This window comes from Amphiura filiformis, chromosome 11 (genome assembly GCF_039555335.1).
Source record: "Amphiura filiformis chromosome 11, Afil_fr2py, whole genome shotgun sequence".
Taxonomy (NCBI): domain Eukaryota; kingdom Metazoa; phylum Echinodermata; class Ophiuroidea; order Amphilepidida; family Amphiuridae; genus Amphiura; species Amphiura filiformis.
In genome coordinates, this window is record NC_092638.1 from 49604135 (window position 1) to 49629668 (window position 25534).

Consider the following 25534-nt stretch of genomic DNA (forward strand, 5'->3'; position numbering starts at 1 on the left):
TATGATAATAATAATACTATATTGTAAGGATCAGATTTATTTTGCTCAGTGAGGCATGTAAATAGACATACTGGAACTTGTAGTATATACTTTATTCTTCTGATATAAGGTCATGGTCATGATCATGATCAGACATATTGTGTTCTAGCGGGTTTTTATCGCGGGGATTTTTTACTGACTTCATTAGGCTATTCCAGTTGAAATCCATCACCCCCTATGGAACACATACCCTTTTACAATCTCTCCCTGTGCTTGAAGATTATGGTCATGTTTTTTACAGGGGGTGTATGGAATTCAACTGGAATAGTCCATTTATCAAATGTTATACTCGGGAGGTTGATTTAACAATCCCAGAATGCATTGCGACATAGACCCTAGATGAAAGTGAAAGTTATTGCCCCTATCAACCACTATGCTATGCTCATGCTGTGTTATGGATCAACGTTTTTACACAGTCAGGCAAGCTATGTGTATGTATGCGTGTCATGCTAGAAATGTGTTTTGTTTCATCTAATGGTTACCAACGTATTGTCTTTCATCATCATCATTCTTTAGCAAACAAAAAAACATATTCTTCTGGCTCGACGGACCCAGATTTTGACTAAATTTTGTTGAAAAAAAATTCAGAAGATTTTCAAAAATAGTCTGCAAACTTTTTTCAGAAATTGAACAGAACAGAGTTTTTTTCATCACCTTGTCTGAAAATGCACAACTATGATAAAACTTTTGAAAAGTTTTAATGAATAATGCCTCAAAACAGCCATTTCCATTCGATCCATAAGAATCAGAAATGTAAAAAATATGTTACAATTGGTGGCTCCTTTATCACATTGCACAATCAAGTTGTAGTGCATGCTGGGTAATCATTGAACTAGCGAGTTATATTGGGGAAAATCCCATTTGAAACAAGCAGATGCCATTTGAGTACGAATCAAGACAGGTGCTTCCTTGATCATTTTAAATATGGACTGAAAGTAAATTGAAACTTTTATGAAGAGATTAAAAGCAGGGCTGTCAACTTTATGGAATTGCTTGACATGAGATACTTTCAAACAGTGTTGTACTGGGATGGAATTATTGTTTGGCAACTACAAAGATCAAGAAGATTAATTGTATCATATGATTTATATGAATGTTAAATTTAGGCGAGACTGTAGCAGCATTGCTGCTTTTGTATTTTGATTCACCATTTTATCATGAATATGAACATTGTCACTTGTACTAGTCCTATAATCTATTCCAGCTCCAGTGACACCTCATTAATTTCCCTGGAGCTTTGGATGCATTGAAATATATAGGTATTAGCATTTTACTTTAAAAATTGATATGGGCTGCAGTACTAGCTTTCATGACCCTCCAGTGAACATTCTCCTAATCGTACCCGCAAAAATATGCATGAGGTGTCACTGGAGTTGGAACAGATAATAGTATATGAAGAGCTTTGTTGCAAAACCCCTTACATCCACTTTTGACTTTTTGAGAAAAACAGCTTTTTTTAATTGTGCAAGTATTACTTGTTCGATTTGATTCAATTTGGGATTGGATAAAGTGTTGGTGAATAGAAACTAAAAGAATAGGTTTGGGACAATTTTCAAGGCTTCCTATTTATTTTATTATTTATTTTATATCGCACCTTTTGTGGATGTAAGGGTTTTGCAACAAAATAAATTTACCCTTTTCTAGAAACCACCTTTGCAATCAAATTTGAGCCCATTTCTTTGCACTACATTATGTAACTTGACTAATGCTTTGAAAATCAAAAAGAAAAATTGAAATATCTCATTTACTTTTTTAATTATGAATTTTAATTAAATTAGGAAAATGGCATTTTTGGGTATTTCGAAGCTACACCTTTTGTTAATTAAAAATGATTTTTTCAAACATAGTGACCCAAAAACAGTTCCTTTTGGTTTTAATAGGTAAAGAACATTCCAGGCTACCATTATACATCAAAAATTTAAAACAAAACAATTCTATATTCATTTTAAGTTCAGATTTCGGAAATTCCCTAAGATTTCCCAAAGCGGGAAATATGCGATAACTCCGTAAGGGAAGGTAGTATGAAGGTCAAACAACCACCAAAATGTGTATTTTTACCCACACTATAATATTATGCCAATAACTCAATTTGGCCAAAAGTGGATGTAAGGGGTTTTGAAACAAAGTTCTTCATATGATATTGTTTGCATTCTTCATACATGTTTGCTTCACTTCAAACAAACTAATTTATAAAATATTTCTGTTTCAAATTTGTAGATGTCCGAAGATCAAACGTTTGATTTTGACCAAGAACAGGCTGCTGACGTTACCAGAGGCAATCCACTATATCACTGACTTAGAGGTAAAGTTTATCATTTGATAGTTCATAAAGAAGGGATTATTTAAGATTTTCTGTACAAAATATTTTGTTTAGGATTCATCATAAAAACTCAACATTTTGAGGTATTTTTTCAAAATATCTAAAGCTATCTTTTAACCACTGAACCAATACTCGGCTTGTTTGTACTCATTTTGATACATTTTTCATGCTGATTCCATTATGGTCATGACAGTATACAATTTAGACTATGCCATAGTCGAATTTTATTAAAAATATGTTATTAGTCATGATGAACCCATTTTGTTGAACTCAAAATTATACTGATGTTTATTAAAATTAAAGTATTCAATAGTAAAATGGTCATAAAGAGTTAAAAATATCATACGATTAGTGACAATAAAAGTAATTGAATGCAACATTATCTTGCATAATTATAAAGGCTCACTTTAATACTGAACAATTCTGATTTTGGAATCTACCAGTTTATTGATAGCAAACCCCGAAAACTCGACTATGAACTTTGAATTGTAAGCAGAACTTTACCCCCTGGACTTTGCTCTCTAAAAAAACACACTGTCAAGCATACTTGTTTATCAGTCCATTAACCATAAGTACTAAGCATGGACGCGCTAGATGTTTGATGAGAGATTAACTTTCGCGTCAACACAAAAGCGCCGCAGATACCACAGACAGTTGTTTACGGGGTAGGTAATGGTAATGGCGCGGGCCCAGACGATTTAAACCATAGCGAGGTATGGGCGACCAATCACAAGGCAGATCCATTTAAAGATGCATTACATCATGGACAATTTTAGTTAGGCCAGTAATTGGCCTAACTCTCCATAGAGTCCCGTGTTAAAAATCTTAACCGCAAGGCAATGTCAGTAGTCCACTTGGGAAGCTAACAAACAGAGGGAGTAGGGTGACTGATCAGATGTGAAAATCTATCAGTTGTGCACACATTAATTAAATCAGAGTTTTAAGCTTAAATACAATATCCAGAGTATGCACAATGGGCAAGTGGACTACGGGGTAGTCTATATACAATTTGGAAATTTTTGATTTTTTTAAACTTGTCGTCTGCAGTCAACACCTGTGTCAGCAGGCATGAGAATTTTCAGTTTTATAGCTGAAGTTTTTTTTACTCAAAATTTCTGCAACTTTATTTAATTTGAGTCTGTTTTTGGTACTTTTTGCCCAATTTCATGCGCATTTTCATTTTTTTCTTCTTTTTTTTAGGAAAGTCCAGTCTCATGCCTGCATGTGGAGAGGGTTAAGTGGGGATACAGGATAACTCGAAAGTGGGAATTTTAGACACTGTTTTGTATTGTATCTGATGATACATACATAAAAGTATACTTTTTCAAAAAGGAAATGATACAAGGGATCCAAGTCACATGGCAGATTTCTGCAAAAATCAGCAGTTTTTGAAAAAAACACCAAATTTGATTTTTCATGCCAATTTTTTTTGTGTGTCATTTGATTCCATACAGGTGCTTGATTTGCGAGATAACCCGGATCTGTTCATGCCACCGAAGCCACCTCAACAGCAGAAAGGAAGCGGTGCAGAGTATTACAACATAGATTTCTCTCTTCCTCATCAACTCAGACTTGTAGGCGCTTTACCGCCTCAATCAGGGGGAACCTCACCTTGTAAGTATGGGGTATTTGACAGTTTGGTAAAAATTAAAATGTGGGATTGGAGTCTGGGGGAACTTTACCACCTCAATCAGGGGGACATCACCTTTTAAGGATGGGTATCTGGGGGATGGGACCGGAGTCTGCAGGAGCTTTACTGCCTCAATCAGGGGGAACCTCACCTTGTAAGTATGGGTATCTGACGGTGTGTTAAAAATTAGGAATAGGGAACTTTGCTGATGTAGCCCAATACTGGGCAACATATGGTGGTGCGTAATGGTCCAGACGAAAAGGCTTTTGCACGGTCCAGCCAAAGTGACACTGTAACTGGACCCATATGTGATGTGATCAAGCAAAATGAGTCGGGATGTCGGGAATATTGATTTTCAAATATAGCCAATAATAGCATTCAACTTCCTCTATATTTTGTTGTTCTGAGCAACACTAAAATGGCCATATCTCTGGAACCGTAAATCAAATTATGATGGGGTTTCAGCAATATAAAGCTCTGCAAATGGCTTATGTACGGTAATCAAATTGAAGTTGAATTTTGATTTTGATCGACATCAGACTCATTTTGCTTGATCACATCACATATATATGAGTAGATGCTTTGCAATGGACCACATCAAGCCACTTAAAGGTAAAGTGAGCTCCAGAACTGGGCCAGCTCTGGCTGCAATAGTCTGTAAGTGCCACACCATATTGGACCAGTTGTGGCTGACTTGTCCAGTCCAGTGTTAGTGCTTGCTTTATCTGGACCAGGGATGGGCCAGTATGGCCAGTATATAATGGTCTTTTTTCGTCTGGTACAGTACTAGGTATTACAAACTGTAAACACTGATATAAATTTCTAGTGACCCAACCTTTAACACAGGCATGAGAATTTTCAGTTTTTAAACTGAATTCATTTTTTTTATGTCAAAATTTTCACAACTTTATTTAAATTCAGCCTGTTTTTGACACTTTCATGCGCATTTTCAGGTTTTTTTTTAAGGAAAGTGCAGTCTCATGCCTGTTAACATTGTTCTAAGCACTCTCACACTACTGCATCATGTCGTCTGTTGTCTAGAGTTGGGATACATACACAAAAATTGTTACGTAACTCCACTCGCCCTTCCCATCATACATCTTTCCTGAGTAACACTACCTAAAATCATGCGTCATTAGCAATCAAGCGGTACGAAATTGTTGGGAAATGACACACATTTGATGCAATATGTTGCATCTTTTTTTATCAAAGTATCACACACATAAATGACATTTCTACAACACTGAGTTGGCACCAAATTGTCGGGTTTGTGCATTTTTCAGACCATCAAATCTGACGATTGCGATCATTAAGCTTAAAATTTGACATGCTGTTTTCAGTTTTTAAAATTATTTCTATTGAAAATAGTGGTAGGGGGCATTAATTAGGTAGGAGTGTTAAGAGGCTATGCAATAATTATGTGTACCCCCGGGGTGGTGAATTCTCAAAGTGGTCTGCCAAAATTGCTTGCCCCCTCCCCTTTGGCCATGCCAAAAAATCTTTTCACCCCTTTTGACGTGCCAAAAAACCTTTGCCCCCCCCTTTTGATGTGCCAAAAATTCTTTGCCCCCCCCCCTTACACATGCAAGATTTTGGGGAACCTGAATTTAAAACTTTAAAACTGAAATTGTCTTATCAGATAATGCGAGCGCAGCAAGCAGGAAATATTGCATAATATTATTTGAATGTGTTCCTAACATTTTCCTACACCTTTTTAGGGCGTAATATAGAAATGGTGCCCAAAATATCTGTGCTAAAAATTGCTTGCCCCCCCTTTCAACCTGCCAAAAATTGCTTGACCCCCCCTTTCGACCTGCCAAAAATGCTTGCCCCCGCCCTTTTGGCCTGCCAAAAATCTTTGCCCCCTATAATTCACCAGACCGGGGTACACATAATTATTGCACCACCCCTAATATAGCATGTTGAAATGGTTGATTGTTCACCAACCTGTGTCTTTGTCTTTTGTTTATATACAGCTAAGGACCCAGAGGCCCGTAAGAGGCGTCTTCGCATGAGAAGACAAGCGAGTATCCAAGCTGCTGTATCCGATTCAGGGGATCAAGCTAAACAGGCAGCAGTACTTAAGGTGAGTGGCCTCTAGTGGCTGTGCCAGTAGGGCGTGGGGTGGCATAAGGAGACAAGCGAGTATCCAAGCTGCTGTATCCGATTCAGGGGATCAGGCTAAACAGGCAGCAGTACTTAAGGTGAGTGGCCTCTAGTGGCTGTGCCAGTAGGGCGTGGGGTGGCATAAGGAGACAAGCAAGTATCCAGGCTGCTGTATCCGATTCAGGGGATCAGGCTAAACAGGCAGCAGTACTTAAGGTGAGTGGCCTCTAGTGGCTGTGCCAGTAGGGCGTGGGGTGGCATAAGGAGACAAGCAAGTATCCAGGCTGCTGTATCCGATTCAGGGATCACGCCACACAGGCAGCAGTACTTAAGGTGAGTGGCCTCTAGTGGCTGTGCCAGTAGGGCGTGGGGTGGCATAAGGAGACAAGCAAGTATCCAGGCTGCTGTATCCGATTCAGGGGATCAAGCTAAACAGGCAGCAGTACTTAAGGTGAGTGGCCTCTAGTGGCTGTGCCAGTAGGGCGTGGGGTGGCATAAGGAGACAAGCAAGTATCCAGGCTGCTGTATCCGATTCAGGGGATCAAGCTAAACAGGCAGCAGTACTTAAGGTGAGTGGCCTCTAGTGGCTCTGCCAGTAGGGGTTTGGGTGGCAAGACAAGCGAGTATCCAAGCTGCTGTATCCGATTCAGGGGATCAAGCTAAACAGGCAGCAGTACTTAAGGATACGATACATGATTTACCGACAAGTGACTCATTTCGGAATGCGATCATGAATTTTGAATTCTTTCTCTAGAATGTTTTGTACATGTATGTGAAATAGCTTCAACAATGGTTCGCTGCATAATGGTAAAAATAGCCTTGACCTAAAAAAGGGCGAGAGGTACCATATTTACGGATTCAGGCTAAATTTAAAATTGATATAAAGCGTTTGTTTTTTGATCGATTACAAAAATTAATTTTTGTCGTATAAAGAAATTGTATCTGGCGAGAATTACACTACATTTTTTTTTATTCCTAGGGCTCTTTGACTTCTTCAAATAATTTTTTTAATGATAGAGTGAATCCCCTGGCCCTCTATAATTACGCACAAAAGATCAACCCCCCTTAAGGTGAGTGGCCTCTAGTGGCTGTGCCAATAGGGAGTGGGGTGGCATAAGGATCACCCCCTGGCCCCCTGTGGTGGCCACCAGTCAGATATCAAAAATCATAGAAATTCCACTATTTTGTGAAAGAATTGTGTAAATTTGTAGAAAAGTTTCAGATTTGTGTTCCCTGGTGATGCCTAAAATTAACTCCCCCACCACATCAACCGTGGAAAAACTTCCTGGCAACCTCAATTTTCAGATTTGTGTTCCCCTGGTACCCCCCCCCCCTAAAATTTAACTCCCCCCTCCCTTCCCCACCAGCCCTGGAAAAAATACCTGACAACCTTCTGCCACCAGAACCTTCTTGTATTCTTGTCCAGAGTGCACATGGTTTAGCAAGGGGTTTAGCTTGTCAGTGATTAAATTTATTTAGCACACTTTTTTAGGCACCCACATGTAATTCGGGTCACATAATGACAAAGTTACTGCTGTCAGGTGATATTAGTCCATTTTCACATTGATTTTTTTGTCACCAGATGAGGTCCAGTTTGGAGAAGAATCTGCTTCTCAACTCCACCATCCTTCTTACAATGTGGCCCAAGTAGCACAATTTCCTCTCAATGATGGACTTTGTGATGTTTAAGTCTGTGCCAGTCTTATTCAGGACCCAGATATTTGTCTTCTTGTCTTTCTAAGATACTCTCAACAGCCTCCTATAGCACCACATCTCAAATGCATCCATCTTCTTCCTGTCATTCTTTGTTATTGCCCAGGATTAGATTAGATCATATTTTCATTATTGGGCACATGTTGGTGGTCTTTTTATTTCAAAAAGTTTGAAAATGGTGTTTATAGCTTTTGTTTCTGTTTCTTCATATTGTCCAGGGTATGAGTGATCTAGTCAAAGACAAATCTGAAGGTCGCACACATGAAGAAGAAAATGAAGCGCTCAAGTAAGTAGACATTTAGGGCCATTTTCTCGAAGCATGGCTAGTGGTCAGGTTTCATAAGCCATCAGGCTTATGGCTAGTGGTCATAAGCCATCAGGCTTAAGCCCAATTAGAAAAAAAAAAAATTGTTTGCTTGCCCTCGAATGGATTTTAAAAATTGGGTCGGTCGGTCGGGAAAAGTTTTTTTTTTTTTTTTTTTTCCGTTTCCCAGAAACAGACATGGCGAATACCTAATGCAATTCATGGTTCAAGCATTTCCGTAGCAGCAACATCACGCCATGGTCCAGCATCTGTGCTCGCCACTTGCACCTTAAACAATTGTAGCTCTTCTACATGTAGGCCTACGTTTAATGAACTGTACAATTCTCCTACATGTAGTGTTTTCTGCTTTTCAAAACTATCATATTAATCAGCGTGTTCGGTCCCTTGCTTCACCTGTACAGCTAGCGCTACTCGTGTTGTGTCCGCCATGTTTAAAGTGAAATATATATTATACCGAGCGATTTGTGCTCTTAATAAAAGTAGCCTCAACAAACATGTTGAAAAAAATAGTGCAATGTTACTTCCTAGTCGATACGAACAAATATCATGAATCTAAATATTTATAAACAAGAAATGAATATCTGGTACAACTGTTTTCAAATTGTATCTACTTTTACCATATTTTAACGCGGCTGTGTACTCTAGACATTGTTTCTTTCGCAAAATTGAGTTTTTTTGATATGTTTGTACTTTGTTATGTTTTTTATAAATACAAGGAATGAAAATCCAGATTTGTAAACTCCAACAGCAATATTTTAAGGATTTTATTTCACTATTCCACTCGTGTTTGAAATTGAAAAGGAAAGAAAATCTTTGTTGTACCAGCAGGGTACACGCGCGCAACAACGCATCGCATTGCGTATCGCGCAATTTGTTAACGCACAAATACGCTACGTATACGCGACGCTTATCTGCAAGCGCGGCGCATCTTATGGAAACACCACGGAAGCACAAAAACTTAGTGGTCAAATGGCTCCGTTTTAGCTGATAAAATGTGGGTTTTTCAAGTTCTTTCCCCGATTTAAATATCAAGTTATGAATGGATTTCGCTCAAACTTCTCAAGGGGCCGTGGATTTACCCGATGTTTATGTAATGTAAGGTAGAAAAATAAAACTGCCGCATTCTCCTGCGAGATTCGATGAAAGTGCAAAATGTGACCACTTTAAACTTCAACGGCCATTATTTCAATGTTCATTTTCTCGGTAAAATGACGATTTAGGTACACGATAACTCAATAAATACAGCATCTATAGGTAAGCAAATATGATCATCGTAAAAAGCATGATCTACTCAAGAAAGGTTTTCTCATTTTTTTATATTTTGGTCTATTTCCGATTTTAGGCATCATTTTGTGCAAATAGGCGGTTGTGAATTTTAAAAAGTTCAATTTGATGCCTTATATGGTAAAAATCTCAAAAAATAAGGCCAATAAAAAAAAATAAAAAAACGTTTTGGAATGGAGCCTCAAGATTGAGCTAAAAACAAAATAAAATATTTTGGAAAGAGTGTTTTTTTGTTATGATGTACCTACCAAATATTGCCAAAAACTCACTTTTTTGTGATTTTCGTCATAATTGTTGTTTTTACCCCAAATCTGTATTTATATTAAGATTTATTGATGTCTTGCCTTCATAAAAATGTATACTTTTATATGTCTTGCACGAATAATTACAAAGTTATTGCACTTTTACTACATGCATGTCTGAGAGTACACAGCTGCCTTAACATCTGCTATATTGTATCCATTCTTGCACGATATGCACGGTTATATTTTGCCTGTAAATAAACTCATCCCTAGATGCGCCGTCCGAAATGTGCAGGTGGATAGCAAATTGTATTAGAGCTTAGACGCTGAGGTGGTATACGAAATTGTGGAACCCGACAGTCAGGTACAGCTGGACACGTAAACATGCAAGATATGGTATTTTACAACGTTTCTTTTAAATCATTGGTTTTTCAGGCGAAAAATACATGCCATTTTGGGAAAATCGCAAAAAAAAAACTTTTTCAAAAAAAAAAAAAAAGTTCTACGGTCGGGACTGCCGAGACGGTCGGTCGGACGAGGGCAAGCGAACAACTTTTTTTTTGGGCCCTAGTCATATACTAATTAAAATGGTTCCACATTGATAGGGCTTGCCAACTGGCTTAAGCCTGACCACCAGCCAAACTTCGAGAAATCAGACCGTAAGATTTATTGTCTTGCGCTATGGAATAGAATAATCCGCATTATTTTTCCTAGTCATTATAAAACATGAATAATGTAATTAGTAAGTAGTTCGAAATTGGTATCATTTTCGTTTAAGTTTGTTAGGCATAAAAATTACATAGGATTATGTGTTAGTTTTTTTCTCTTTTCGAACCCTCAAGTATTAATTGGTGATGGTCAAGATCACACAGCTAAGTCAAAGGTCATTTGATGTCAACTTACGACGTATTTGGGGCAGGCAACCCTATTTATAATCTCCGTTGAATGAAGCTATTTCCATTCTGTGAACTGTGTCACATTATTTTTCTCAATAACAGTTTTATTAATCACCAAATTCAGCCAGGTATTAGTCGCAAATGACTTTATTACATTTTATATACACATGGAGTATATCATTATTTCATTATTACATGAGTTAGGTTATTTTTATATTTACAAATATATCATTATTTCTACATATCATTATTTGTTATATATTACCATTATAAAATCAATTTGTAAAGTGCTTTTTAATAGAAGAAACAATGGGGGAAAAGGGGGGGGGGAACATTCAACATAAATATGAGTCTTCGGATTCTTTTTGAAGATCGGGACATTAGCAGAATCAGAGATATTGGGAGGCAGTCTATTCCATTAGGAAGGGGCTATGATGGAGAATGCCATGTGACCCTGTCATCACCCTGTATGTTAGACCTACATGTAGGAACAGAAAGAGAGATGCCTGCTGTAGAATGCAAGGAATAAACAGATTGATGGGCATGTGCATATTTTTGGGGGCTTTGGGGTGCTAGCCCTCGGGGTAAAAAGCAGGCGGCCAAAATGAAGGGCGGCGGAAGAAGGGCAGCAAAAACAGGGGTGGCAAAAAGCGAAGGGCGACAAAAAGAATTAGTAAATAAAAAAGGGCGGAAAATTTGATAAAGCATAAAAACTTTTGAAAAAATGGTACTATACATCAAAATGTGGTGCTTTTAGGCGCTACCACCTAAAACCCTTTTTTTTTTTTCTTTTTTTTTTTGCTCTTCACTTTTTCAAACGACCGAGAAAAAATTGGGTCAACCTTTTCGGGCTGTTGAGGAAGGGCGGCAAAATTGAATTTTCTTCAGCCCCCGGGTTGGGGCGTGCCACGATACGCCACTGGATGGGTGTGAAGAATGAAAGACAAATACTCAGGAGTAGAAGATTCAAGAACCTTAAAAATATGGACAATTGTGCAGAACATGAAGTCCATCAATGTTTCATAATCACACACTGTTATCAATTACATTGTGTACATTATTTTATAATATGAATGTGTACAAAGTTATTTCAAAAATACATGGAGTATATCATTATTTCATATTTTACATGGGTTACTGTAACATTTTATTTTTGTGATCTGATCCTACCAGGTTGCCATTGTAAAATTGAGATACAGGCATAAGCAGCAATTAGCAATAATACATCAGAATATTGGTCATTTAAAAGCTGGTAACTTTGCAGTCAAGATTTTATGCTAGGCCTGCAAGGATTCCAGCAATACTAGTGTGCATAGTCACTGGACTGATGATGATAAGGCCAAAAAAAACAAATTGTTTGGTTGCCCTTCCGAGAGAAAAATTTGGAGGGTCGGTAGGTCGATCCTTTTTTTTTTTCATGGACTCTTCCTCGATTTTTCCTCCATTTTGAATCATTTTATGGTAAAAAAATGTGTGTTTTTGGACTGGATTTAAATGGAAATACTTCATGTTTTCTAATAACAAATATAAAAGTCCTTGATTCTGTCCAAATTTAAGGTTTCTTCTAAAAAAGTGATTGAAAAAGAAAACCCTACCCATGATTTCCAATTTTTTGGGTCGGTCGGTTGAGGGCAACCAAACATTTATTTTTTTAAGCCTAATAACTCAATCAAAATTACTTTTTTTTTGGCCTGGCCGGATCAGAGTGTGATATCACATCATCTTATTACATACAGCATTCATAAAGACATGCTGTGCATCATTATTAATAGTTATTCAGTGCACATCATAATTTCATAAATTCATGAAGCACCAGTTTGGTAAGTCAAAATGAAATACATGTGTTAAACTTGAATGCGTCTATCTAATGGCACAGGCCTTTTGAGTTCTTCTTTAAGACTACGCCAGAATAGGTATTGTCCATGTCCATCTGCAGGCCATCTAAAGCACTGAACCCTGCAAAATAATTGTCTGAGCAGTAGAGTTAATCTCCTTTGAGGAAGGTCTTCCAGGAGTACAAAGATCAGAACATTAGGATTCTCTGCCAGCACCCTGTGATGTGCCATGTTTAGTTCAAAGTGACACCAATTGTCGTTAACAAAATGAGGCGAGAGGATTGCAATAACTTTGCGACTTCTTTGTATGTGAAGTGACAATTCATTGAAGATGAGTCTGCCTGCGCGTATGTCTCTGGTTTTAAGACAAAGCCTGAATGGTTCTTCACCTTCCTCAATGTTGGCTAGAAGTTCACCATCTACCCAATCTTCATCTTGTCCATGGTATATCACATATGCATCATATCGAGGTACACCATTTTCATCTTCGTCATCACCAAGAACATCATCATCATTATTGATAAGATAGTTTTGATATGGTCTTCTGTTGAACAGTAGGAAGCGTATGTATTGAATATGCCATCGATACCGAACTACTATTATAGTAGTAATGACTACAACAACTAAACATGCTATGCCTATCGAAATGTACATCCACAATTTCGGTTTGCAGTCCAAGTTGATCTCCGTCACACTCAAACCATATTTTGAGTCTGGTGAATGGCAAATATAATAGTCATCATGCTCAATAGGAGTATCATAATAAAGACTAACAACTTGATCAGTTAGTAACCACTTCCTCAAGGCCATAACACTGCAATCACATAATAGTGGATTATTTTGAAGCTCTAATGTTTGTAGTTCTGGGTGGTTTGATTGAGATAGAAGTGACTCTGGTACAACCGAAATTTTGTTCCCACTCAAAAGTAATGTTTGCATATGATTCAGATTCTGTAGATTACTAAGCGATACAAGTTGATTGTTACTTAAATCCAGCCATATCAAGTTGTTCAATAACATAGCGTCTTCTTTGTCAATCGCAGATATTGCATTTGAATGCAAGTCAAGAAATTGCAGATTGTGTGATTTAAATGCATTTAGGACTACCTTTATCATGTTTTGAGGATACTGTGAGCCTTTAACGTTGGCCAAATAAAGTCTTTGTAAATTGGGTACAATAACTTCAGCACTTGCAATATCATAAGGCAAAATTTCATTGAGATAAATATTCATAAGTTTTGGACATGTACAGCTACCAAAATAAATGAACAAAGATGAAGCATCCAAGATATCCAGATTAGGTGCATTATGACAAATCTCTACTAGATCTATGCTTGATGAGTGCGATGCTGCTAATGCCTTATTAGCCAGTAATGTGTTCAAAAATGGGTTACATGGAAAGCTATGTGGCAAAGAATAAATGTTATTGTTTGATAAAACCAACTCCTCAAGTGATGTGATCACACAAAGCTGATCATATGTGATATCATCTTGTATCTCATTGTTAGCCAGGTCCAGAAACTTTAGAGAATTGTATGCGCCAAATATGTGTAGTGCACCTGATGCAAATACGTTGAAATGTAAATATGTTAATCGTAATTCCCTTAAGTTTTCTAAGCCATCAAAGGCATTTGCCGAGAACATCTTAACAGGTTGAGGATAATCCCCATTCCCAATTATCCGTAGCACATGCAGATTAGGAAACCACTTGAAAGGAGAACCTTCAATCCACAATTCAGCGACAAAGATTGTCAGTGTATTCAAAGTAGCATTCCATTTTGCTAAGCCTTCAAATGTTGTGGAATTTAGGTTGACAATGACAGTATCAAACATTGTGGAATTAAGTAGGTTGACATCATCAAATGACTCGAGAGATAAGATACGAAGTGGTGAATTTAGTGACTTTAAATTGGTTATGATTTCATTGACGTCTGTGGATGTTTCAATATAAAGACTTGTAAGGTGATGTAGGTACACATATAGAGAGTACAGTTCAAAAGAGTTAGCTTCAATATGTTTCAAAGGCATTTCTGTAAAGCATTCATTTGTTATGTTTATAATTAGGCCAGGATAACCTGTAACAGTTAATGTCTGCAGTGAGATCAGTGGGCAGAAATCAAGATTGATACAGCCTCCGTAAACCAAGTCTAAGTTTTCTAATTTACTAAGTCCAGTGAACAACTCACTGGTGGCACTACAGTCGGACACAGTCCATGGTGTTTCCAATGAAAGACTCTGCAGAGATGTGAGGTTAATGAAAGGGGTATTTGACACATTGTTGAAGCTTCCAAAATTAATGTTGAGCTGCTCCAAGTTTGTCAGTGCTGCAAGCGTCAAAGAAGTAAGACTGGTGATTACATTGTCTTGAAGATGAAGTGTCTGCAGTGAAACAAGATCTCTAAATGAAGTACCGGTCAAGTTTTTCAATTTATTTTGCGACAAGTCAAGCAGTAACAGTTGATGTAGCCCTTTGAAGCTATTGTCATAGATGTAAGAGATATTGTTGACGGACAAATCGAGATTAAGCAAGTTATAGAGCCCATTGAATGCATCATCAGGAATAACATTAAGCTGGTTGGAGTGCAATTCAATCACCTGCAGAGAAGCATTACTTGGTAATAGTGGTATACACACTAGGTTCCTGTAGGCACAATCCAGTCTTTTATGGTTGTAGACTTTACAAGCGATACTTCCTGATGGGTAACATGGTGACTGGTGAGTGGCTGCTGAAGTCAGTACCAGTCTATGGCACAATAAGAGTATGCTGATGTATTGTAGTATAATCCCAGCCATGTTGTTAACTGGTGGTGAAATGCGGAGAGAACTAAAATTCATCCCGAAGTCAAATGTTTTTCACATAAATTATATGGAAGTACTGAGTTCACAATGAAAACAAGTTTTCACTGCCAATTTATAGTGTCCAGTGTGGTCCAGATATGAGCCAATACAGGAAGCCTCTGTCTTCCTGACAGTTGTATATGTGACACGATCTGGTCCATGGGGGCCAAAGGTGGCAAATTTGAAACTGAGATAAAGGCAAAAATATGGAGTAAGAAAACAATAAAATACATAAGAAAATAGACATCAAAAAACTTCATAACTTATTAAGAATCAAGTATGCTAGACCTTTGGTGTTTTCAGTAAATGATAGCCTATTGTATGTATAATGTAATAATTAAAGTAACTCAATTTTCAAAAATGCCTCCTTTGGCCCCCATGGTCCAGATTGTGTCACATATTATTCTATCCTTGTGCTCCTTCACTTTGGCATTACTGACCGGAAGCCATTGTCAAGTCCACTTCCCTTCAGGCCTTCAAATTGACTGTCCAATCCATCCTCATTTAGCCCTTATCTTTGTATTTTTCCTGCTATTATTTCCTTTTGCTTCTGTTGTCTGTTTGGCATGCTTTGGTACTTTTTTGTGTTTTTATTTATTCTCTCTTGTTTGATTTTGGTGCTGTAGGCTGTATCGAATAAACTCAAGCGGAACGGTATAACAATTGAAATGGCAGCCACATTGGTTCTAAGTTTTAAGTGACAGAGGGGACAGGTGTCTAGTTAGATTCCAAAACCATTCATACCTATCGCATGTTTTATTGTATTATCGTGCGAATTGCCCTGTGGTACATTATGGTGGACAGAATTTTATTTAAATGAGGACGAGTGACGTAGTATTCGATAGGGTCTATTCATGTATAGGCATCCCTTCAATTTTTTTGTTTGTCAATATTGGGTTTTGCCTGGCATTTCGCTGAATGTTATAAATAAAATAAAGTAAAAAATACTGATATTTTTTCAGTTCTTCCTCTTTCATTTCTTCAAGCGTTATAATGTAGTAACACTGCAAACATACACAGCCAGGGTTTATTTCACCATGGAAGTAATTCAGGAAAGAGACAAGTTTGATTAAGTCTTTTAAGGTAACTACCTCGGATACTACACCCTTGCAGGAAAATAGCTGCTGTGTCAAACTTTCAGGGGTGGTTAATAAGCTATCTAAATTCTCTTAAGGGAATGTCAGAAACACTGTACTAGCTGAAAATAGAAACACCTAATGTTGGTCTTAACCCTAGAATTATGAAAACTTTCGGGCCTCGTAACTGTTAATTGTTGGTCTAAAGTATATAAATGTGTTTAGAATGGCAAAGACTTGATAAATTCATCTGTGAGGTCAAATTTGGGCCAAATGCTCATTTTTGAGTAGTGGATGCCGGCAGAGCCGGTATCCACTACGATAAAAATATTGGACCTACCTGTCGTCTATCATAGGTAGAGGATAGTAAAAACAAAAATTCCTATTTTTGTTAGTGGGGAAATTAAGAAAGTGTTAATTATAAACTTTATAGGGGTTGCATGCATTAAAAATGAAAAACAATTTTAGAAAAAACCCATACAATTATATGCCTCAGAAACCCCTTAAGCGGGCCCCTGGACCCCCGCCGTGAGGGGCGATACTACGGTCGCCAACTTAAACAAAAACAGATTTTTTTTAGGATCACAATCAGGCCTGGTTAAATATTATTTCTAAACTGTTAACGATTTTTGAAAGCAAAAACTAAGTTACCGTCATTAAAAAAAACTCCCCTTATTATAAAATGAACGAAACTTGTTTACAACTTCACGTATTCTGTTGCGCGTACTGATAGCGTGTGCGCGTATTCCGCACTAGTCTACGCATACAACGCGATACTTACACGCACCTATACAAGCCTGTTACACGTTATCAACACTCATGATGACGTGGGGTCGCCTACGGACTGATAGACGGCACCCGAAATTATGCGATTATCCAATCAGATTATGTGTCTACAAACTTGACCACTCCCACTGACTAAGAATACAAGATCAATGATATTTAAGCATTAGGTTAACATCTTCATTCAATGTTTATGAGAGAATGTTGCTTAAGGTGGCTGTGTACTCTCAGACATGCATGTCGTAAAAGTGCAATAACTTTGTAATTATTCGCATAAAACATATAAAAGTATACATTTTATGAAGGCAAGACATCAATAAATCTTAATATAAATACAGATTTGGGGTAAAAACAACAAGAAAATCACAAAAAAGTGACTTTTTGGCAATATTTGTTAGGTACATCATAACAAAAAAACACTCTTTCCAAAATATTTTATTTTGTTTTTAGCTCAATCTTGAGGCTCCATTCCAAAAACATTTTTTTATTTTTTGATATTGGCCTTATTTTTTGAGATATTGACCATATAAGGCATCAAAATGAACTTTTAAAATTCAAAAATGCCTATTTGCACAAAATGATGCTCAAAATCGGAAATAGACCAAAATATAAAAAATTGAGAAAACCGTTTCTTGAGTCGATCATGTTTTTTACGATGATCATATTTGCTTTCCTATAGATGCTGTATTTATTGAGTTATCGTGTACCTAAATCGTCATTTTACCGAGAAAATGAACATTGAAATAATGGCCGTTGAAGTTTAAAGTGGTCACATTTTGCACTTTCATCGAATCTCACAGGAGAATGCGACAGTTTCGCGTTTTTGAAACTTATTATACGTGAACATCGGGTAAATCCACAGCCCCTTGAGAAGTTTGAGCGAAATCCATTCATAACTTGATATTTAAATCGGGGGGAAAGAACTTGAAAAAACACACATTTTATCAGCTAAAACGGAGCCATTTGACCACTAGGTTTTTGTGAAATCAGTGCTTCTGTGGTGTTTCCATAAGATGTGCAGCGCATGCAGATAAGCGTCGGCGTATGTCGTCAGCGTATTTGTGCGTTAACAAATTGCGCGACGCAACGCGATGAGTTGTTGGCGTGTACCTTGCTGGTACAACAAAGATTTTCTTTCCATTTCAATTTCAAACACGAGTGGAATAGTGAAATAAAATCCTTAAAATATTGCAGTTGGAGTTTACAAATGTGGATTTTCATTCCTTGTATTTATAAAAAACATAACAAGGTACAAACATATCATAAAAACTCAATTTTGAGAAAGAAACAATGGCTAGAGTACACAGCCGCGTTAAACCCTTACTGTAATCTCCTTTCTTTGGTTTCTAGGCCCAAGAGCTGGCTGGATGCCTTGAAGACCCCGCAGCTAGACTACAGTGATTTTTTCCCTGATGATTTGGGCAGTGATGAAGGTCTGACGGTTTGGCAAATTGAGAATTTTGTACCACTCATCATTGATGAAGGTAAGTTTATTGGGCTATTCCAGTTAAAATCCACACTACCTCTGTGGAAGATTTAACTAAAGTCTTCCACAAAGGGAGTATGAGTTTTGAATGGGAAACTTCCATATGAAATAATCACTCCAGTTGTGAAAGTTATATGTAAAGCCATAATACAGAGGAAGTATGGGTTTCAAAATGATTAACCCTGACCAATTACATTTGCAAAACATACTCCTCCTGTGGGAGATGTTTCCAAAATCTGCCTTAGGGGTAGTGTGGATTTCAACTGGAATAGCTTATTTTGAGTTCTCTGCCTGATGGGTTGAGAATTGAATTCTGTATAGACCTTTTCATACGGAGTAATTCCGATAAAACCCGAAGTACCTCTTCAGCATCATGTACAGTGCGAAGTTCCAATGTATAACAGGCATCATAAACTATGATGAACTTTTGACAGTGTGAACCTCTAAGCACTTGTAAAGTTTCTTTTTTGGGTGGTTTCGAACAACTTCTGTATAAGTGGTCTTTTTCACATACATTATTTTCATGATTTGGAGTGAGAAGAGATATAGGAATTTGTTGTTTTTGTGATTGCCCAATCCTGCCCTACTCTTTCTATACATTATATTTTCGTGAGGTGTTAATTTCACGGTTGGAACTCCAATCGCGAAATTTGCATAAATAAAACCCTTGCAAAAATTAACACCTACAATACAGTGAACCTATGTAAGCGCAAAACTGCAAACCTCATTTTCTTATCTTTCTGGAATTAGATGATATTTCAGCATTTTTGGTTGTCTGAAGAAAAACACTTCATGGCATCACAAGTCATGTGTCAGTCAATAAACATGCATAACACATTTAAGGGGTGGGGTATGGACGTTTGGACAGTATTTTTTGTGGGACATGGGAGCACATCAGACATATCAAATTGCATTCTGAATACGAAGAATGTCTTTCTGATATCAAATAATTTTGATTTTGTGAAATTCGCAATGTAATACACATTTTATGGCAAATGATTAAAAATTGATATTTTTGATATTCAACAGTCCTCAAAGTAAACTTTATAAATCTAATGATATGTACTTAAAGTGTATGTAGCTGGGATGAGAAAAAAATTAGGTCTTTTTGGGAAAAAAATGTATATCAATAATATGAAAGGTCAAAATTTTCAATTGATAGTCGGCTTCTCATCCCAGCTACATACACTTTCAGTACATATCATTAGATTTATAAAGTTTACTTCGAGGACTGTTAAATATCAAAAATTTTAAAAATATTAAAGTTAAATAATTTGTCATAAAATTTGTATTATATCGCGATTAAAAAAAAAAATCAAAATTATTTGATATCAGAAGGACATTCCTCATATTCAGAATGCAATTCGATAGGTCTGGTGTGCTCTCAGCTCCCACAAAAAAATATGTGAAAACGTCGCTAAAAGTTAATATCCCATTCCTTAACATTGTTTGTAATTGGGACCTAATAACTAAGCCAATATATCTGAAATATGATTAAGGTTATTTAAAAGGAGAAAAAACAGAATCATAACACATTCAAACATTGTACAGTATTCAAATCAGAATAACTTGAGTGACCATTGGAAGAATAAGAAATACAATTTTCTTTTCCTTTTTAGCGCTTCATGGTAAATTTTACGAAGCTGATTGCTACATCATTCTTAGGACGTACTATGACGACTCTGATAATTTGTGCTGGCAAATCTTCTACTGGATAGGAGATGAAAGTAGTGTAAGTGTTTATTGGGTGTTTTATCTATATCATACTATAACGTGTTAATGGAGTACAGCTTTTAAGGTCTACTGAGCTCAGCCATGCTTTGCTGTCTTCGATAATGGTTCATGTACGCCAGAGCATTTGATAGGAACAAGCGAACAGTATACGAGTTTGCTGATATCTATGGGAGCAGTCAACAAAGCAACAGGATAATAAAAGTGGTCAATTTCCTTTTTGTTCAATAAGTCATTAAATAAGCATGTCTGGCGGAGTGTCTGTGGTCAATAGAAAGTCTGGAACTTACCCCAACAAAATGTTTACATAAAGTGGTGTAATTAGGTTTCAAGGGGTTGTTAATTCAAGCATGGTGGTAAAATAAGATTCGATCGATATTTGGTCAATGCGTGGTATCGGAGCGGTGTGTACAATTGAGCGGAGCCTGACAGAGTTTGCTACAGGCTGTTATGAGTTTGGGCTTTGTGCCTCTTCGATACAATGCGTTATCAAAGACAGCAAAGCATGGCTGATCTCAGTAGACCTTAAAAGCTGTACTCCCTAAGGCTTTCTGTCTGAAAGTAGTGTAAGTGTTCATTTGTTTAAAATATCTAAGGAAGTATAAATGTTTTGCAAACTATATTCTGCCACAAACCTTTTGAATTGCACGTAATTTATTCTTTCCTATGAGTAGGTAGAAACAACTCATCCTTGAACAGGATTTGAACCTGGGACCCCTGGATATCTGGACCAGTGCTCTAACCACTGAGCTATCAAGGAAGCCAATGGCATTGAAGTGTTATAGAATACTATAGATGTCCAAGATTTTGAATCATATCTCTCCCACTTCTCCATTGACAAGCATTAAGGAGAAATAATATTTTATCAATTCTAGTGAATTAATTGTGCCTCCAATTTTGGGAGAATCAATTGATCTTCGCAGAATTGGGCGAGGAAAAGTAATTTTGATTCTCCTGAGCTTCAACGAGTCTGAGACCCTGCAAGGGAGATCAGTGCTAACACTAAACAGTATAAATAATCTAAAAGATCAATAAAAATGTTATGTGTCAAAAACAACCCCTTAAACCAAAATATTGTTTGTTTTAAATTTAAATATCAACAGTTGGATAAGAAAGCTTGTGCCGCCATCCATGCAGTCAACCTGCGTAACATGCTGGGGGCTCGGTCAAGGACCATCAGGGAGGAGATGAATGATGAGAGCGATGAGTTTCTGGACCTCTTTGATCATGAGATATCGTACATTGAGGGCGGTACAGCTAGCGGGTTCTACTCGGTCGAAGCAACATATTATCAACGTCGAATGTACAGGGTCACAACTGGCACCTCCAATGTACATCTGGAACCAGTAAGTGTTATTTTGCTATTTATGAGGATGTAGATTTAATTTCAAAATGACAAAATTGTCAGTAGATAATAAAAGCTGGGCTTTCAGATTTATTATTGATTCCCCAACATATTAAAAAAAGATGAAATTTAGATCACTAAACATCAAGACCAAAGTCGTGTATGCATGAATAATGAATAAGCTTAACTGCAGATTTGCTTGTATGCCAAAGCAAATGCTTAACTAAGCTACATGAAAGTAATAATGCTATTGTGCATTTTGAGTGAGAACCATTAGTATATTAAGGAAGTGGGCTCAGTGCAGGCACCTCAATAACACCAGGTTTTTTTACTTCTTTTTAATGTGTAGTGTGTTAATGATCAAAAAAAAATTAATAATACTGCCTACCACTAATAGGAGTTTGTTTTTGCCAAACAGCAAAGTGCACCAGTGCTGATTGTTTATTAAACACCCTCCAAAGCCAAAGATTTAGGGATTCAATCATGTTTCGCTGTTGTTCATCACCGTTTAACAACGATGCGCCCGCGTCGTCTGCGTAGTTTATTTCACTCAAGTTGTTAAACGGTGATGAACAACAGTGAAATATGATTGAATCCCTTTCAACAACGAAAACGAGCTAAAGATCGTATAATTCAAAGGATTATTTTATGAGGAATGTCAGTTCATCATTGCCACTCAGCCTTACAAAAAGATCGGTAATTTCAGCAATAAAACTACAGAATAAAGCGGCAGTGTTTAGCCGCTACCTCCAAAAATATGGAATTCAAAGTGTATGCGCTTTTTACGTTCCAGGTATGACAAATTACGCGCCCACACGTATTGGCGCTTGCGTTCAGCGTATACGCTGCTGTACAAGTGTGGATTCATCACGGATTAACAACGGTTGACTCCTGTACAAAGGTATAAGAAGAGTTGTTGAAATATGTATGTATATGTTCAGTACGTTGACCCTATTTCCCTACATCTCTTGCTTATTTAGGTCAAGATGGAGCTGAATTCTTTAGATCCACGCTATGTGTTTCTTATTGATGTTGGTATGAACATCTTCATCTGGCATGGATCAAAGTGCAATGGCCTCACCAAGTCAAAAGCAAGGTAAGCTGACTCACCCATATTGGCATTGTCACCTACCTGTATTGTTCAGGGCTCCCGCTAGCCTTCAAAAGCTCTGCATCTGAACGAACACACAAATGTAAAACCTGGTAGGGAAATATGCGTCCCACATATTTTGTGTGTGTCTGTATAATTATACTAATGTATTGGGCAACAGGCAATACAATTCTCCAGGGCTCCTGATCGCTGGCATTGCATTGCATTGAATCGGAAGTTGTCGCAAAATGGGTGTGGTTAAAGGTCAATAACGCTAACTCATTTACTTATTGGGGTATATAGCTAAAATATTAATTTATGCATGATGCAGTTCAGAAAATAATAAAATATTTTATATAAAAAGTAAGCTTAAACCAGCTTGATTTTGATTTGAAATTCACTTGTATCCACACAGGCACAAGGCATTGATACAGCTTACTGACCAATGTATCCAACAATAGAAAATCACATCCTGGGTGCACAGACGCGCCTTAGCAGGAGCCTTGGTAGGGTTGCCAAACTTGCGATATGGTAGCCCAATTTGGCGACTAGAAGCTATCGTCCTGTGATTTGAAAATGGCAACTGGGATTTTACAACTTTTGGGCAACTTCAGAACTTGAGTGGAAAAACTTTAATTACAGCCCCTTTTTAGTGAATTCTGCTTCAATAACAACCAAGACAAATTTTGGATAAAATTCACAGAAAATAGTACAATTTTAGACAATTTAAACTCAAAATGCGCTCTAAAATTGATTTCTGACAGGTGTAGCAAATAACTGATAATCTCTTTAAATATTTTCATTTTTCTTACCTCAGATTGCTTGCTGAGAAAATGAACAAAATGGAGCGCAAGAACAAGGCTCAGATCTTTATGCTTGGACAGGGTGATGAGACTCCTACCTTCTGGGAAGCTATGGGAGGATTTGATATAGAATTTGAACCAAGAGTAAGTAGCTGCATAATCTTGATCTAATATAATCTGATGTGATTTAATCAAATTAATATAATCTAATTGAATCTGCACTAAGCTGGGCTAAACCTAAAGAATTACCAGGATATCAGAATAAATGTAAATCTTCAGTAAAAGCTTATGTGAGCATTCTTCAAAATTGAAATAATCAACTTAAAAAGCTAGATACAAAACTTAGTTGATATTTACGATTTTTTTACATTTCTTTTCCTTAGCAATGGATAGAGAATTTTGTACCAGAGAAACCCAAACTTTACCGTGTTGGACTGGGTATGGGCTACCTGGAACTACCACAAGGTATGAAGTTATGCATTGAGAAAAAATTTTATTAGACTTTTCTTTATGACTAATGGAAATAGTGTGAATATTGGAAAGCTTCAGCATTCAACTCAAGTTTATTCATCCATTAAAGAGCATGGATAGTGTTATCCCGCCACACGTAACATTTAGGAATAAAACTGAATGTGATTATGACTTACTAATCCATATTTGAAGAAAATGGTTTTTCATTTGGAACGTTTGGGAAGGGTGATCGGATGAGGCCAAGCGAATAATTTGTTTTTGCCTAATGATGTGCATTAGGGATCACAAGGGAGCACGGTGGCCTAGCGGAACGGGCACTGACTCATAATCGGAAGGTTGCGGGTTCGAGCCCTGGCAACGCCATCGTGTTGTGCCCTTGAGTAAGGCATTTTATCTCGATTACTCCTCTCCACCCAGGTGTTTAAATGGGTACCGGCATTCTTAAATGCTGGGAAGGTAACAGACTCGCTGTAGAGGAGGTGTAGCGATCCCCTATAGCAACATTACATGGAGGAGTCTGGCCCAATCGCCAATGAAAGAGAGATGGGCACTCCGATCACTGTTTATACAGGATCGTCTCCTTTACCTTTACCTTTTAGGGATCACAAAAAGAATCGACCCATTGGCCCATATTGGATACTAAATTATTCATTACTAAATTGGAATGGCTCAGAACTGGCCCTTCAGCATTTCAAACTGTCGGTATACTGTTGTTAAATTGGAATGATCATTACAAGATTTGTTTCATGAAGATTTAACGGCTCAATTTTGCAACCAGACAAAAGCTGTTTTACAACTTGCCTGATTCAATTACAAGTCTCAAATGCCAAAGGGTAAGTGCCAAATTGAAGCCCCAGATTTGTGTATATAATTGTGTAGTTGTTCCCATAAAAATTTGTGTATGTATTTATTTGCAGTGGAGTTGCCCAGAAGTAAACTAGTGCAATGTGTATTGGAGACAAAAAATGTCTACATACTGGACTGTGGTGCTGATGTCTATGTGTGGTAAGTACCAACTGTGTGCAATTTTTTCCCTTCAAAAATCAATTCAAAATTTCTAAGTGATGTAACTTACTAGTAACTCACATAAAGAAGTCTTTCCTAGTGTAAGGCATCAGCAAATGTGAAATTATCAAACAAATCAGGGCCCAGTAGTAGCAATGTGACTGACAAAAGTATCAAATATGTCTCAAATTGAAAATGTATTAGCAAGTAAATGAAGGCTCTCGCTTAACAGATAATTATGTACTCGGGTACTTGATTGAAATTTCAGTTTCTGAAAATTCAATCAGGGTACCATAAAAACAACAACAACAAAATGTACTTTTTAAAACAAAAATTGAAAAAGTTAGACCCTAAAATTACTGATTTTTCAAGGTTGGAAACCGGAGAAATGCTGCTACTAAAAAAAAATTGAAAAATAGTTACGTTTTTTTTAAAAGTTGGATAAAGTTGTACATTTTAAATACTTTTGCTACTATTCAACAGCAAGGGACACATTGAATTAGTATTTAGTTTTTT

At 37.1% G+C, this 25534-nt stretch overlaps 2 protein-coding genes and 1 non-coding gene across 3 annotated transcripts in view; 1 reads left to right on the top strand and 2 right to left on the bottom strand.

Annotated features, from left to right (window-relative positions):
- LOC140164941 (protein flightless-1 homolog) overlaps positions 1-25534 on the top strand; it is a 69484-nt gene that overhangs the window by 23343 nt on the left and 20607 nt on the right. Inside the window, 11 exon segments of the mRNA XM_072188341.1 lie at positions 2257-2341; positions 3814-3973; positions 5966-6075; positions 8027-8094; positions 18438-18571; positions 20193-20305; positions 21408-21650; positions 22630-22745; positions 23557-23686; positions 23926-24007; positions 24931-25018. Coding sequence (XP_072044442.1) covers positions 2257-2341; positions 3814-3973; positions 5966-6075; positions 8027-8094; positions 18438-18571; positions 20193-20305; positions 21408-21650; positions 22630-22745; positions 23557-23686; positions 23926-24007; positions 24931-25018 — 1329 coding nt within the window.
- On the bottom strand, positions 11514-15183 carry LOC140164145 (toll-like receptor 2). Its single transcript, XM_072187389.1, has one exon. It carries the CDS (start codon positions 15181-15183, stop codon positions 12400-12402), a length of 2784 nt encoding a protein of 927 aa, XP_072043490.1. The 3' UTR covers positions 11514-12399.
- Positions 20992-21064, bottom strand: Trnas-aga (transfer RNA serine (anticodon AGA)). The gene has a single exon. It is a non-coding gene; the product is annotated as a tRNA-Ser (tRNA).

Coding starts and splice junctions, on each gene's coding strand:
- LOC140164145 (XM_072187389.1), bottom strand. CDS start 15,183: ATGGCTGGGATTATACTACAATACATCAGCATACTCTTATTGTGCCAT.